At 44.0% G+C, this 14,153-nt stretch overlaps 1 protein-coding gene across 1 annotated transcript in view; it reads left to right on the top strand.

Annotated features, from left to right (window-relative positions):
* LOC147015536 (talin-2-like) overlaps positions 1-14,153 on the top strand; it is a 265,377-nt gene that overhangs the window by 123,398 nt on the left and 127,826 nt on the right. Inside the window, exons 21-26 of the mRNA XM_085850367.1 lie at positions 1,985-2,113; positions 2,208-2,321; positions 3,692-3,805; positions 4,763-4,897; positions 9,108-9,236; positions 9,688-9,790. Of these exons, the coding sequence (XP_085706493.1) occupies positions 1,985-2,113; positions 2,208-2,321; positions 3,692-3,805; positions 4,763-4,897; positions 9,108-9,236; positions 9,688-9,790 (724 nt within the window). The remainder of the gene's footprint in view (positions 1-1,984; positions 2,114-2,207; positions 2,322-3,691; positions 3,806-4,762; positions 4,898-9,107; positions 9,237-9,687; positions 9,791-14,153) is intronic.

The raw sequence follows: 14,153 nt of genomic DNA, 5'->3' as shown, positions 1-14,153 counted from the left end.
CGAGGTGTATCAATTTCCGAGGTGTATCAATTTCCGAGGTGTATCAATTTCCGAGGTGTATCAATTTCCGAGGTGTATCAATTTCTGAGCTGTATCAGTTTCCGAGCTGTATCAATTTCCAAGGTGTATCAGTTTCCGAGTTGCATCAATTTCTGAGCTGACTCAGTTTCTGAGCTGTATCATTTTCTGAGCTGTATTAATTTCCGAGCTGTATCAATTTCCGAGCTGTATCAGTTTCCGAGCTGTATCAGTTTCCGAGCTGTATCAGTTTCCGAGCTTTATCAATTTCCGAGGTGTATCAATTTCCGAGGTGTATCATTTTCCGAGCTGTATCAGTTTCCGAGCTGTATCAGTTTCCGAGCTGTATCAATTTCCGAGCTGTATCAATTTCGGAGATGTATCAGTTTCCGAGCTGTATCAATTTCCGAGCTGTATCAATTTCCGAGCTGTATCAATTTCCGAGCTGTATCAATTTCGGAGATGTATCCATTTCGGAGATGTATCAGTTTCCAAGCTGTATCAATTTCCGAGCTGTATCAATTTCCGAGCTGTATCAGTTTCCGAGCTGTATCAATTTCGGAGATGTATCAGTTTCCAAGCTGTATCAATTTCCGAGCTGTATCAGTTTCTGAGCTGTATCCGTTTCCGTGCTGTATCAATTTCTGAGGTGTGTCAGTTTCCTAGCTGCATCAGTTTCCGAGCTGCATCAGTTTCCGAGCTGCATCAGTTTCCGAGCTGCATCAGTTTCCGAGCTGCATCAGTTTCCGAGCTGTATCAGTTTCTGAGCTGTATCAGTTTCTGAGCTGTATCAGTTTCCGTGCTGTATCAATTTCCGAGCTGTATCAGTATCCGAGCTGTATCTGTTTCTGAGCTGTATCAGTTTCCGTGCTGTATCAATTTCCGTGCTGTATCAATTTCCGAGCTGTATCAGTTTCCGAGCTGTATCAGTTTCTGAGCTGTATTAGTTTCCGTGCTGTATCATTTTCCGAGCTGTATCAGTTTCCGAGCTGTATCAGTTTCCATGCTGTATCAGTTTCCATGCTGTATCAATTTCCGAGGTGTATCAATTTCCGAGGTGTATCAATTTCCGAGGTGTATCAATTTCTGAGCTGTATCAATTTCCGAGCTGTATCAGTTTCTGAGATGTATCAATTTCTGAGCTGCATCAATTTCTGAGATGTATCAGTTTCCGAGCTGTATCAGTTTCCGAGCTGTATCAGTTTCCGAGCTGTATCAGTTTCCGAGCTGTATCAGTTTCTGATATGTATCAGTTTCCGAGCTGTATCCATTTCCGAGCTGTATCCGTTTCTGAGATGTATCAGTTTTCCGAGCCGTATCAGTTTCCGAGCTGTATCAATTTCTGAGCTGCATCAATTTCTGAGCTGTATCAGTTTCTGAGCTGTATCGGTTTCTGAGATGATCCGTTTCTGAGATGTATCAGTTTCCGAGATGTATCAGTTTCTCATATGTATCAGTTTCTGAGATGTATCAGTTTCTGATATGTATCAGTTTCCGAGCTGTACCAATTTCTGATCTGTATCAATTTCTCATCTGTATCTCAAGGCTGGCTGTGACTGTCGGAATGAAATTTTACATCAATAATGAGAATAGAAGGTACATGGGGTTCACATTTCTTGACCGTGACCCCATTTTAAGGTCGTGATATAATTAATCATTGTAATATTTTCACCATAGCCCGACTAAAGTTTAACCGATCTTTGATTTACTTGCTCGACCGATAAAGCATGTTTATCATGTGAAATATAGTACAGAGCATTTGATTTTCTGCTATTCAACAAACTATAAATGCAGTACTATCTCTCTGTAAATTTGAATCTGCTTATTTACATTTGTCAGAACACATCACCTTAATTACTGTAAATGATCACTGTAAATGTACTGCTTGATACAAAGGCCGGAGTGAAATGACAGATTTGGTACCTAACGTCATCCCAAGTAAAGCTATTTGTTCTCAACTGCACAGGGAGCTGCAGCACATCCTGACAATGAAGAACAGCAGCAGAAGCTGCGGGAAGCAGCTGAGGGACTGAGGGTAGCGACTAATGTTGCTGCGCAAAACGCCATCAAAAAGAAAGCGTTAAACAAGCTCCAGGTGTGGCAAGGCGTTACTGGCATAGAGGTGTGTTTACATTGATGGTACCATATAGAAAATTACGATTTGTGGTTCTTTCTTTTGTGCTGAACAGCATGCAGCAAAACAGGCTGCTGCAGCCTCCACACAGAGCATCGCAGCTGCACAGCATGCCTCGGTCACGAACTCCAACCTCGCTTCACAGCAGCAGCTCGTTCATAGTTGCAAGGTGAACACACTGGTTTGGTGCCGGCGGGGCTCCAATACCTTATATGATTGCCTAACATATGACAAATACATTATATTTGAGTACGTGCAGAGATCAAAAAGGTTTTGGATCGACAAATTGCTTTGCAATACACATACCGTTGTGCTCGCTTTTTAAGCTTTATCAGAATTAACAAATGTGTTGCATTTCATTGATTATAACTTCACACAACTGTATTCGCTGTTATCCTTGTTTCTTTAGTTTTGTTTGAAACGTTTATCTTTTCCTTATTTTGACCACTTTTATAAACTATTGTTCAGCAGGATTAGATGGGCATGATTCCACAAGTGGTTAAAAAGGAGAGCCAAAAGGAGTATAGGAGAGCCAAAAGATTAGATTTGGGTTATTTCCAAGAACAGGATGGGTGGATGAAGGTGACCAATCAGCTGAGGAAGGTTTCGAGGTTAGGGAGAGGCATTAAGAGGTCTTTCATGCTCTCCCCCATTCATCAAATTCCATTTAAGTGGAAAGGTTGCAAGGTTAGTGAAGATATGCAAGGTGTTCGAGAGACTCTGATTCTGGATTTCCTGGTAAAAAAAGACAAAATTCCACTGATCTTCAAGGTATTTGACGTGAGACCTTAAAAGAACACCAATTAGGTTACAGGAACAGCTTTCTACATTGCCCTGTGAATGGTAGGATTGTACAGTGAGAACCAGGCTGAATAGTTTATGTTTTGTATCCCACTGAGAGGCCGGATCTGCATGTGATCCTTCACTTAAAATCTAATAAATTCGTCCTCGTCACACACCAAACCTGTCCACCAAGTTTCGTCCGAATCAGTCCACAGCTTTTTGAGATATCGTGCTATATATCATTTTTGGCCCTATCTCTCAATGGTGAAGAATCACTTGAAAAATTCTTGAATCAGGATCTTCACCAAAGTCTAATCAATTAAGTCCCTGTCACACCCAACCTGTCCACCAAGTTTTGTCCGAATCTGTCCATAACATTTTGAGATATTCTGCTCACAAACAAACAGACAGGCAGACAGACATGGGTGAAAACATGTCCTCCATCCACCTTCAGTGGTGGAGGTAATTAACAAACATTGTAAACGTACTTCAAGAAATCTTTTGAGAAGCTTGAAAAATTGTGTAAGTTTTTTAGTTATTTTTGAGTCAACTAAGAATTCTGACACAAAAATCAAAGTCCTCATACATGCATTGAAGATCTCATGACTTTCATTTGAGACTTCATGAGTTTGACTGAGACGAATTAACCTTGTGGTAGGGATACACACTTTGATTCAGCTTCCTGGGTCCAGTGTGTGTGTGTGGTGTGTTGATTATTAATTATCCGTATGTATGCCACTTCGTGTGTGGGTGCAGGTCGTAGCTGAGCACATTCCTCAACTGGTGCAGGGTGTGCGTGAGAGCCAGTCTAAGCCAGACAGCCAGAGTGCTGGCCTCTCGCTCATCAGTGCCAGCCTCAGCTTTCTGCAGGTATGGCACCCCCTCATGTCATTCCTTCCTCGGGCATATCACAATCTACCAAGTAACTCTGGTTTCACAAGTGACTTGTGAGAAACTAAGCCAGTTTCAGGAGAATTGCCATTCTGCTTTTGCATTGTCAGTTAATACCAAGGTGGTGCATTTATGACCTTCGGTAGAGGGGTAAATAATCTGCCTGCCCCACCTGATCTGGCCTACATGTGATGCCAAGTCACACATTGTGGTTGACACTTAATTCCGTTAAGGAAACTTGAGATAGGCACGAAAATGCCAGCTATGAAAAGCTAGTGCTTCTCCAAATCTTGCTAACTGAAGAGAAAAACGTTTACGGCAATTTACGAGCAAAAGTATTTTTGAATAGGCCATTTAACTTGTGAGCAGCTTGGTGGAGGAGGATGTAAAGGTGTGCTGCATTGCCCCCACTGTACTGTTTTATGCTTATGGCTGCTCCGCAGACGTTTCCGCACTCTGTGACGGAGTGGCGACACGTACAGGACTTTTTCTTAACCACGGAAACATTCACAACTTGTCGTGAACACCCTGATAATCTGTCAAGAGCACGGGCCTTTTAAGCTGAGAAATGAAATTATCTCGAATTTCCAGGGAATTAATTTCTTCTCTCTCTCTCATTGAAAACTAGAAGTGCAATATCTAGTATGAATGATGGGTTTACTTCATAGGTTTACCTTTATTCAAGAGGTTACCAACGATTTGAATAGCAATGATACGCACTAATATCATGTACACATCATCATTAAACTTTTGTTTTTTTTAATTTTCTAAAAATTCAGTGTTTCCATATAATCCATACACTGATGTGAATAACTTTTAAATTACGACAAGACACCGATAGTGGTGATTGTATTTTTTGCTCTCAGTGCCATTCGTACATGGTCTGAGTGTTTCATTACCCCTCAAATATGGCATAATGATTTGATCTTTCCACAGCCCGGCAACCGACTCGTAGCTTCAGCAAAAGCGGCTGTCCCCACTGTGGCCGACCAGTCTTCCTCCATGCAACTTGGGCAGTGTGCCAAAAACTTGGCCTGCTGTTTGGTTGATCTCAGAGTTGCTGCACAGAAGGTATGTGTCCATTCTATTGCCAAACCTGACATTATCTGCTTAACAGAATCCTTCCTCCCACAGGATGCCCCTGATTCCTCTGTGTCACTTCCCAGCTATTGTCTCCTCCGGTAAGACAGGCATGAAGCCCATCCCAATGGGAGAATTGCAGGTTACATCAAGAAGTCCATTTCTCACTGTCCATGTACTGCTCTCACCCCTCCAAATCCCAAAGAGTAACGTAGGCTGAATTTTCCCCTCCGTAAACACCTCTTGTTTGTCTGTGTACTGTACTTGTGGTAGAGATACACACACATTTGTACTTCCAGATGGCTGTTCACCATCATCACAGGTTATCCCCCATCCATACTCATGTTTTCTACTCTTATTAGCTCTCTAGAGGTAAACCCATTCCTTCCCCTGTTATTGTGCACCCCCTCCCCCCTTCCCCCACCGTCACCCTCTCCATCACTTTATTTTTTGTTTTTTTACTCCATTTCTGTTTAAGCCCCATTTTTTCATTTCGTCCTCTTGCTCTTTGAGCTTGTGTGCAGCTAGTTGACCCCAGGTGTCATCCTCCCCCTTTCTTTGATCTCACTCTTCCCCATGCCATCGTGCCTCCAAGTGTTTATCCGTTGTCTCCCTCCACCTTGTTATTGGTGGTGTATCCCCACCTTTTCATTATTTTCTCTTCCCATGTTCTGGTCCATTATCTGTTCGAGCTCTTTCATGAGCCTTGCATACAAAAAGCTACAAAACAAGCTTTACAATCACTGCTCCCACAACTGCAATTTTTCTTCTCACTTATGATTAGTATCCGTGCAGTGACAAATTTTTCTGCTGGTGGAGCAGATTGTTTGGAATGTTGTGTTCATAATGGGAACAATAAGCCATTATGTTTTAAAATATATATATATATATATATATATATATATATATATATATATATATATATATATATATATATATACATATATATATATATATATATATATATATATATATATATATATATATATATATATAATTCGCACACTTTCTCAGTTTGTGGTTAAAAAAACAAAAAACAAGCACTTGCCAACTTTGTATACATGTAGTTTGAGCAGACTACTATGTACCATATATGCTCCACTCCTCTTCAGTGCCATCAGGCCACCGAATCAGACACCTATGTCCAGCATTCACCATTTCAATGTCCAAGAAACCATTGGTGAAAATGTAAGTTTCTATGGTGTTTCATAATCTCCTTAATACCGAGGTCTGCTAGCTTTATGGCATCGCCATCTTTCAAACATGTATCCAAAATCTGAAGTCTTTTCTTTATAATACTGTTACGGCTGTGGAAATTCACATTACACCATAAAGGGCCCTCAGGTGAGATATCTTCATAGGTACATGTGTAGTTAGCCCAAACCCGTTGTATAGAGGGAATTTATGTGATTCATCTGGGCTGCGACGCTTTGAGTTCGCCATTTTTTCTTTTCTGTCGTTATTTTGAACCAACCACGTCTCAACCGCCATCACACAACAACCACCTTAACCACCACGCCAGCCACCGTCACCAACTACAACCACGCTCCAACCCGCAGACAACAACCACAACGCCAACCCTCACACAGAAGACCCTCCACCACCTTCGCCTTTACCTTCACGAATTCATCCCACATCATCGCTTCCACGGCCATTCCCTCACCACCTGTGAACACTGAACGTCGGGCTGTCTCAGGCCCGTTCGGCGATTGGTGCCGAACGCACCGAGCCGCGAGCGCAAATGGCGGTCTTTCCGAGGGGAAAATTCGGATCAGAAACGCTTCACGCCCACTTCTCCTCCGTCCAATTGGCGAGTGCGGGGCGGTTTGGCCCCGCCTCCAAGCGTGTGTATGTGAAGTCCGTATATGAAAATTTTAGGATCAGGAGAGGTTCACGCCCATTGTTGCCCGACCAATGGCTGACCGGGGGGGGGGGCGGCGTGGCCCCGCCTCCAATCGCGTTCTGATCCTAAAATTTGCATATTGGCTGCTCCTGCCGCCTATAAAAAGGCGAGCGCAAGGCGGATGCGAAAGAGTTGGATTTTGGAGTTGCTTGGAGAGTGTCGTCGAGAGGTTGCTCTTAGGGACAAGGAGCGTTGCGTTGGCAGAGTTGAGGGGAGTAAGCGCGGTGGAACTGCAAGCAAGGGAGCTTGGGTCCAAGGCAAGAAGGACGGCGGTCGGCGACGTGGTTGCGGTGTGGGGGATCGCTCATCTCGTCACGGGACCCAAGCCAGCCAGCCATTCCCCTCCCCCAGGGCATCAACAATTCCCCCTTTCCCCCGTGCTGAGATAGTGCAAAAGGAGGCCCTGTTTCCACCCCACCCCAAACGTCGTGGCAACGAAACCCGCCAAGGGGCACGGAGTCGGGGCACAGCGGCGCGGCCACATTTGCGGCTTGCCCGCCAACGCGTCATGAGGACGCGGGTAAGACCTCCCCGGTCTCGCTGACCTGGCCGCTCCTCCAGGTCACATGCACATTTGACCTACGGGCCTGTCTTCCTCCTTGTCTGTGAGGGTGGCTTCTTTCCTTTGCTTTTGTGTGAATGTGTGTTGGCGCCGTCTGTGAAGTAGAACTGTATAAGTGTTGCCATGTGTGCGCGTAGTCGGTTTTAACTGCTTTTCTTCTTGCATTTGCTTTTTGTGTATGGCTGGATATACGTGCTTTCCGTGTGTCACGTAATAAAGTGCTTGCATGTTGAACTGTGCCCGTTTCGCTTCGTCTCCTTCCTTTTAATTCACTCTCCATCCTGCTTCACGTAAGGTGTTCGTAGTGGGTGCAACATCCCGGTAATTAATCTGAACCGTCCAGGTCGACGATAACACCGCTCGGTTATCCCGATAGCATGGAATGGGCCGCCCAAGCGGCTCGTGTCCGGAGTCGACCTATGGTGAGGTACGATCGCCCGGTTTACCATCCGCGTGGGTACTTAGGTAAGTCGAGTTTGGCGAACAACCCTATCCTACGCGGGTGGCCGATTGGCACGATTGTGGTGAGGTCGAAAGGCCCATCCGTGACTGGCTTCGGGCGATAGTTCCCGGAGGGTCACGACGGAATTGTCCGTCCGGTGAGCGACGTGCCGCGATTCGAGTTACGTGGCCGTTCGCACGCCGGCGGGCGCGAATTTGCAACAATACGTATGCTTTCGAGAGTTTGTACTCTAATTATCTTTTTTCAAGATGCCAAGGTTGCCATCCGCTTATGTTTTGTACTTTGGCGGAGTACATTTACAAAGTGAAACCTTGATTTACATTTACAAAGTGAAACCCTACATTTACAAATTTTCAACATTGTGTGGAGGTGGAAAAAAGTTTGAGGTTGCAGGAGCAGTTTTATGAACAAATATTGTTGTGCAAAATGGGTCTCTGGGACTCTTTTGTCCCACTACGGACTATGGAAATGACTAAAATAAAATATACAGCAAATAATTCCAAGACTGAATCTGATACAAAAGACCATTTAATTCCCTCTGCCACTGAAGGTGGTTGGAGGTTGTTTTCTTCACCCCTGTTTGTTTGTCTGTGTGCAGGATATCTCAAAAGGTTATGGCCGGATTCGGAGAATGCTTGGTGGACAGGTTGCGTGTGTCACGAGGACGATTTGAATCGATTTTGGTTCAGGTTCTGATCCAGATACTAGAATTAAAAAAAAATGATTATTCATCATTGAGAGATCGGCCCAAAAACAATATACGGCATGATATCTCAAAAAATTTGCACGGATTCGTACGAAATTTGGTGCAAGAGTTGGGTAGGTGACACGAACAAGCCAATTAGATTTTGGTTCAGGTCCGGCTCCAGATCCGGCCAATCAGTGGGATACAAAACGTAAACTGTTCAGCCTGGAGAAGGTATGCGCTCGACTGAGTGTGGTTTTAGTTTCTGATCTTGTTGTAGGTTGCTGCAATACACCTGTATTTTTTTGTATTAAGTCAAAAACCCCTTGTGAGTTTTGACTTTTCTTGAAACCAAGCTGAGCTTTGTATAAGAGCAACCGATTAGCCGTAGACCTGCACTTCCAGAGGCCGTTTTAAGAGCTAAAGACAAATTACACACTCAATACAAATATTGTGACTCTACAAATATTCAGTCAGCTAACCGACTCGTTTTTGAACTTAATGGGACCTGATTAGCAAAAGTGTGCACCTGAAAACATAGGCCAAAGTCTTGTCTTGATGTATTTCTTTATTTCTTTATCCTTCCAGGCACAAGAAGCATTTGGTCCATTGGAGACTGATTCAGCGCTGGAGCTGATTAGAATATTGGAGAGTGAGATGGATGAGGCAAAACAGGATGTGCTTGCAGGCAGGCTGAGGCCACTGCCTGGAGAGACAGTATGTACTTTGTGGTGTCTGATTGTGCCTGACATGAATGCCTTGTCTCCACTAGTGAGGTCCAAAATCACTCAGGAACTAGTTTGAAACTTGCTGGTGCAGATGAGACATGAGATCAGGTTGATGTGTTTGAAACCCTCTTTTTTTTGGTCCATTTGCCTGGATAAATAATTATATGTTTTCTTAAATTTTTACATTTTCATTGGAATTGCTATGGGCAACAGGAAATAATATTAATCTTTGAAAATATCTACTTGCCATTTAAACACCACAGGATGCTTCTGCTTTAGACACTTGCACAATATTTCTGTCCCAAGGTATGGATGGCTTCAGTAGATAAGTTTGTTAAATAACTATTTCAAAGTTTTGCCGAGCCATTGATATGATGTGGAGGATAATTGATTGGCTTTGAATCTGCTTTCCAAAAACTTCTGATCACATTCCATTTCAGCTCGAGACAGCAGCTCAGGATTTGGGGAGCTCCTCAAAGTCGGTCGGTTCAGCTGTGGCTCAACTTCTGACTGCATCCACCCAGGGTGATGAGAATTATACAGGTTAGCAGAACCACATCACTTTACACTGCCATGTTGACTTTCCTTTCCTACAAAGTCTGTTGTAAACCTCGAGATGGAAAGATGTGCAACGGGACCTTTCAAGTAATAGTAAATGCAAGAGACATAGCAAGGGTTGTTTGTGTCTGTGGCCTGGTTCGCAACTGCATCCCCTCAGTTCCTCTATTGAGCGGTATCTCAGGAATAAGGAAAGGGTACAGAGCTCACCAAGTGATCCCGAGGTCTCTAAGATCCCACACCTTAGAGAGGTGTCAAAGAGAGACGTTCACAGAGCTGAGAAACGATTAGTACTTTTACTTACTTCATAAATTTATCTCACTTGGTATCCATTAGCATTAACACAACTCACCAGAGATCAAAAAGACAAGGACCTTTAGATTGGTGGACTGAACATCACCAAAATGATTGTAGAATGCTTCACTTGGCATAAATAGCATGCTTTGTACAGGGAAAAACGGTTTTCTTTAAGGTCGAGGGCGATTGGACCGGGACCTTACACCACTCGTGAAAGGTTGTGGCTGTAAGAAAATTATCTTTTGACAAAAACTTTCTGCAAAGCGAAGCAACTCCACTGGAATGTCCTATTGGCTCCAGGATAGCATGCATTATTAACCATCGTTAACCAATTAAACCACTGATTTGTTTTTAGAATTTGCAGGAGTGACTGTAATGATGCTCAGTTTTATACCCCTCGCCCCCCATGCTGCGCCCGGGGGCGGCCACACAGCAGCTGAGTGATGTAAAGTGATATGCTTGAAAGCCTCGAGCATAAGTAGATGGATATAAATTGCGAAGACTTTGTCGTCACGGATCGTTGACGGCAGCTGTACAGACAATGGGAAACAGACTCATCAGTTCTCATCACATCACTGGGAAGCCTTCAGAAAGGCCCTGGTTTTAGATGTATATCATAGTGAGGAACTGATGCAGTCAGGAAAGTTTAAGGAGCATGACTTTGGTGTCAAAATGGATAAGGCCTGAGCGCTTTGCTGCGGTGGCACGGATATCCCCCCTAGCGTGCATCTTCTTTGTCGAACAAACTTTTTTGGCAAATGAGTCCCACCACAAGGGTTGGGTTTTTGTGCGGATGAGGTCGATTGTGTTGGTCTTTCCTTTTTTGACACAAGCAAATTAGCTTGTTCTCCACCTTAAGTAACAAATCCACCTCCAAGGCCTTCATCCACAGCTTGATGGAGTACTGCTTTCCCCTCTGGGCTGGCACCCCTGCCTCACACCTTGCTCAGCTTGATGCTGTGGAAACCAAGGCCTTCAGGATTATTGGAATCTCCAGCGATGAAGCTGAGACTATGGGCCTGTCACTTCGCTATTCCAGACAGGTCAGTGGTCTCTCTGTCTTATACCGCCTCCGTTCTGGTCTTGTACCCTCTGCTCTTTCCATGTTTTGTCCCCCCCATATTTGTGCAGGGCACCAGGGTCCACCATCAACCCCTCTGGTGAAACAACCTAAATCCAGGATGAGTGCTCACCTTCACTCATTTGTTCCTTCCCCCCCCCCCACCCACCTGTGGAATCAACTTCCACAACTTCTTCAATCTCATTCTTCCCTCAAGGTCTTTAAGACAGCTGTTCACCACCATTTTCGATCTTCACCAATCCAAAATCATGATGTTTCCTACCCTTGTTCATCCCTCTCCCACCCCTCCCCCTTCCAAATTTCCAGTTTTCCCTCCTGAAAGTTCCCTTCTGTATCCATTTCATCCACCCCATGCATCTTCTCCTGCCCCCCACTCCCCCCCCAACCTTTCCCACACCCTTTGCTTGTCCAAGCCTGCCCTTCGCCTCTGCTGTTGGTGTTTCCCCCCCTCTCTCTACTGTTCCTTTTGTCCTATTGCACTCTGATCCTTTCAATGTACTTGCACTAGTTCTTCTACCAGCCTCCACTATTTATTCAAAAAAAAAATACCGTACAGCTATCTCTGTACGAGTACATGTACTGTACGAGTATATCCTCAATGGAGTAAAGGCCCGGTCACACCTTGACGTTTTAGCCAATGTATGCCAATTTTTGAATTTTTTTTCTAAAACGCTGGCACATGTTGAATACGTTATGGCTAAGTTTTGATAACATTGAGAGCACGCTGAAAAACACTGCCATACGTCGTTGTACGCTGGCTTTAAACGTTGTACTTTTTGGTTGTCCTCAAATTTTTTCATGCTTGAAATTTCACGACGTATGCCGGCGTATGACTCACACGTTCCGCTACGCTGGCCACAAGTTGTATGCACGGTCTGCGATCGTTGACAGACGTCAACACATGCTACTTGTAAGTTAATCATAAGTTGAGACACGCCGAGGTAATGTTTAGCGTACCCGAAACTTATTTCTAACCTATGATTAACGTGTTGTTGGCACGTTACGCGATCGTTGCCACACATCGACAGACGTTACTTTTAAGTTACTCATAGGCTGAAAGACGTCGGTATCATAGATCGTCCTTGCGTCAGCATCCACGGCCACGGCCAGGACACTTATTTGCAGCATTCTTCAAACTTTTCTTCGGCATGACGAGGATGTTCACACTTCGATGTCAAGCTTGGCTATGATTCCAATTGTCCATCGGCAGCATCTATTTAAAATAGTCGAGTTTGAGCGTTTTAACACGTTCAGAAGAAACGCTTCAAATTTCCAAACCCCAGCGTCAAAAAAACAAAGGCGAGTGACAGCAATTTAAATCGTTCATTGTAAACAATGAAAATAGCAGAGTGGTACCGTTTAAAAGTCGTTGAGTGTAAAATAAATCCAATTGTTGAGCGCAAGCATCTACTTTCAATAGTGGAGATGCAGCCATTTAAATCGTTGAGTGGCAGCCTATGAATAGCAAACCCCACGTCACCGGCAAAGATAAACTGCGGCACAATATGGATAAGTTAGGCTATCGTTGGGCATAGTTTGTGAACGCCGGCTTCACGATAATTATTCGTTGGTATATCGTATCTATAAGTAATCAAAGCGCTCTATGCACATTATTAGTTCATTGTGCATTTGTCCAACCCATTATGAAGAGACCTAAATCGTAAAAACAAGCTATAGCTCATTGTTGAAAAAGCCCCATAAAAAATTAGCCGCGAAGAACTTCGAACAATGGTGAAAAGATGTCTCCTACCCGTGGACACGCGGACGCAAGGACGATCCATCATAACCCACACCCTCCCCCTCACACTCACCTACTACTGCCAACATGAACAAACTACTACTACTACTAATATTAATACTGATACTGACACTGTTACTGCTGACATGGACATCGACTCAAAAAGGACTCGAAAACACTGTTGGGTTCCCCTTTTATGAACACCATTTTTATATACCAATTCCCAAAACCGCTGGGAACACGTCTTTTTATATGGCAGTTGTAAGCTAGAAACACGTTCATTTATTATTTTTTTTTGTCGAGCGGAAGACGTCATTGGAATACGTCTACATACGTCGATGTGTGTTGGGACTACGTAAAGAATTGGTTCAAAGCACGTCAAACATAAGTTAGAAATAAGTTTCGCGTAAAAAAGACATTACCGCGACGTGTTTCGACTTATGAGTAGCTTATAAGTAGCGTTTGTGGACGTGTGTAAGCGTCCACATATCGTGTGTAAAACTTATCCCCATCGCATGCGGAACGTGTGTCATACGCCGAGTACGTCCAAAAATTTTGAACATGTTTGAAATTTCTTGACGTACTCTACTTACTACGACGTATGATAGCGTACTTTAGCGTTCTACTCACGTATACCAAACTTACTCATACCGTATTTGACGTGCCCCAACGTTTTAGACACATTTTTCTTAGGTCGGCATACGCTGGCAAGATCGCCAAGGTGTGACCGCGATGTTGTCACTTCCATTTCTACGGCAGTTATGATTCGAATCGTTGTGCATCAGCCTTTTAATAGGCTACGTCACGACATCGTCGGCGATGCGTGCAGCGCGCTATGCCGAAGTTAGACTATCGTTGGGCATCGGTTGTGTAGGCCGACAACAGGTTCAGCATTCGTTGGTATAAGTTATCTATAACACAATGAAACGTTCTGTGTCCGTTACCAATGCGTTATACATAAGACCAAGTCGCTATGAATACGTCCGAATCTTAAAAAAAAGCATCAAAAGTTCAACGTAAGCCAGCGTTTTAGATGCATTTTAATACGTTGCCATCGCTGGCTAAAACGTCAAGGTGTGACCGGGCCTTAAGCGATGGAAATCTGGGCATAAGAGCCTGTTTGGCCCATCACATCTTTCCAGCATCCACATTTAATTATAAATCTCCATCACTTGCAGCTGGATCTCGGATGAAGGTTGGGGGGGGGGGGGGTTCCAGGGGTTTGTACTCCC

Source organism: Eptatretus burgeri, chromosome 12, assembly GCF_056783735.1.
Source record: "Eptatretus burgeri isolate ZD-2024b chromosome 12, Ebu_testis_v1, whole genome shotgun sequence".
In the NCBI taxonomy this organism is placed as follows: domain Eukaryota; kingdom Metazoa; phylum Chordata; class Myxini; order Myxiniformes; family Myxinidae; genus Eptatretus; species Eptatretus burgeri.
The sequence above is the reverse complement of the archived record's forward strand: the minus strand, read 5'-3'. Positions and strand labels throughout refer to the sequence as shown.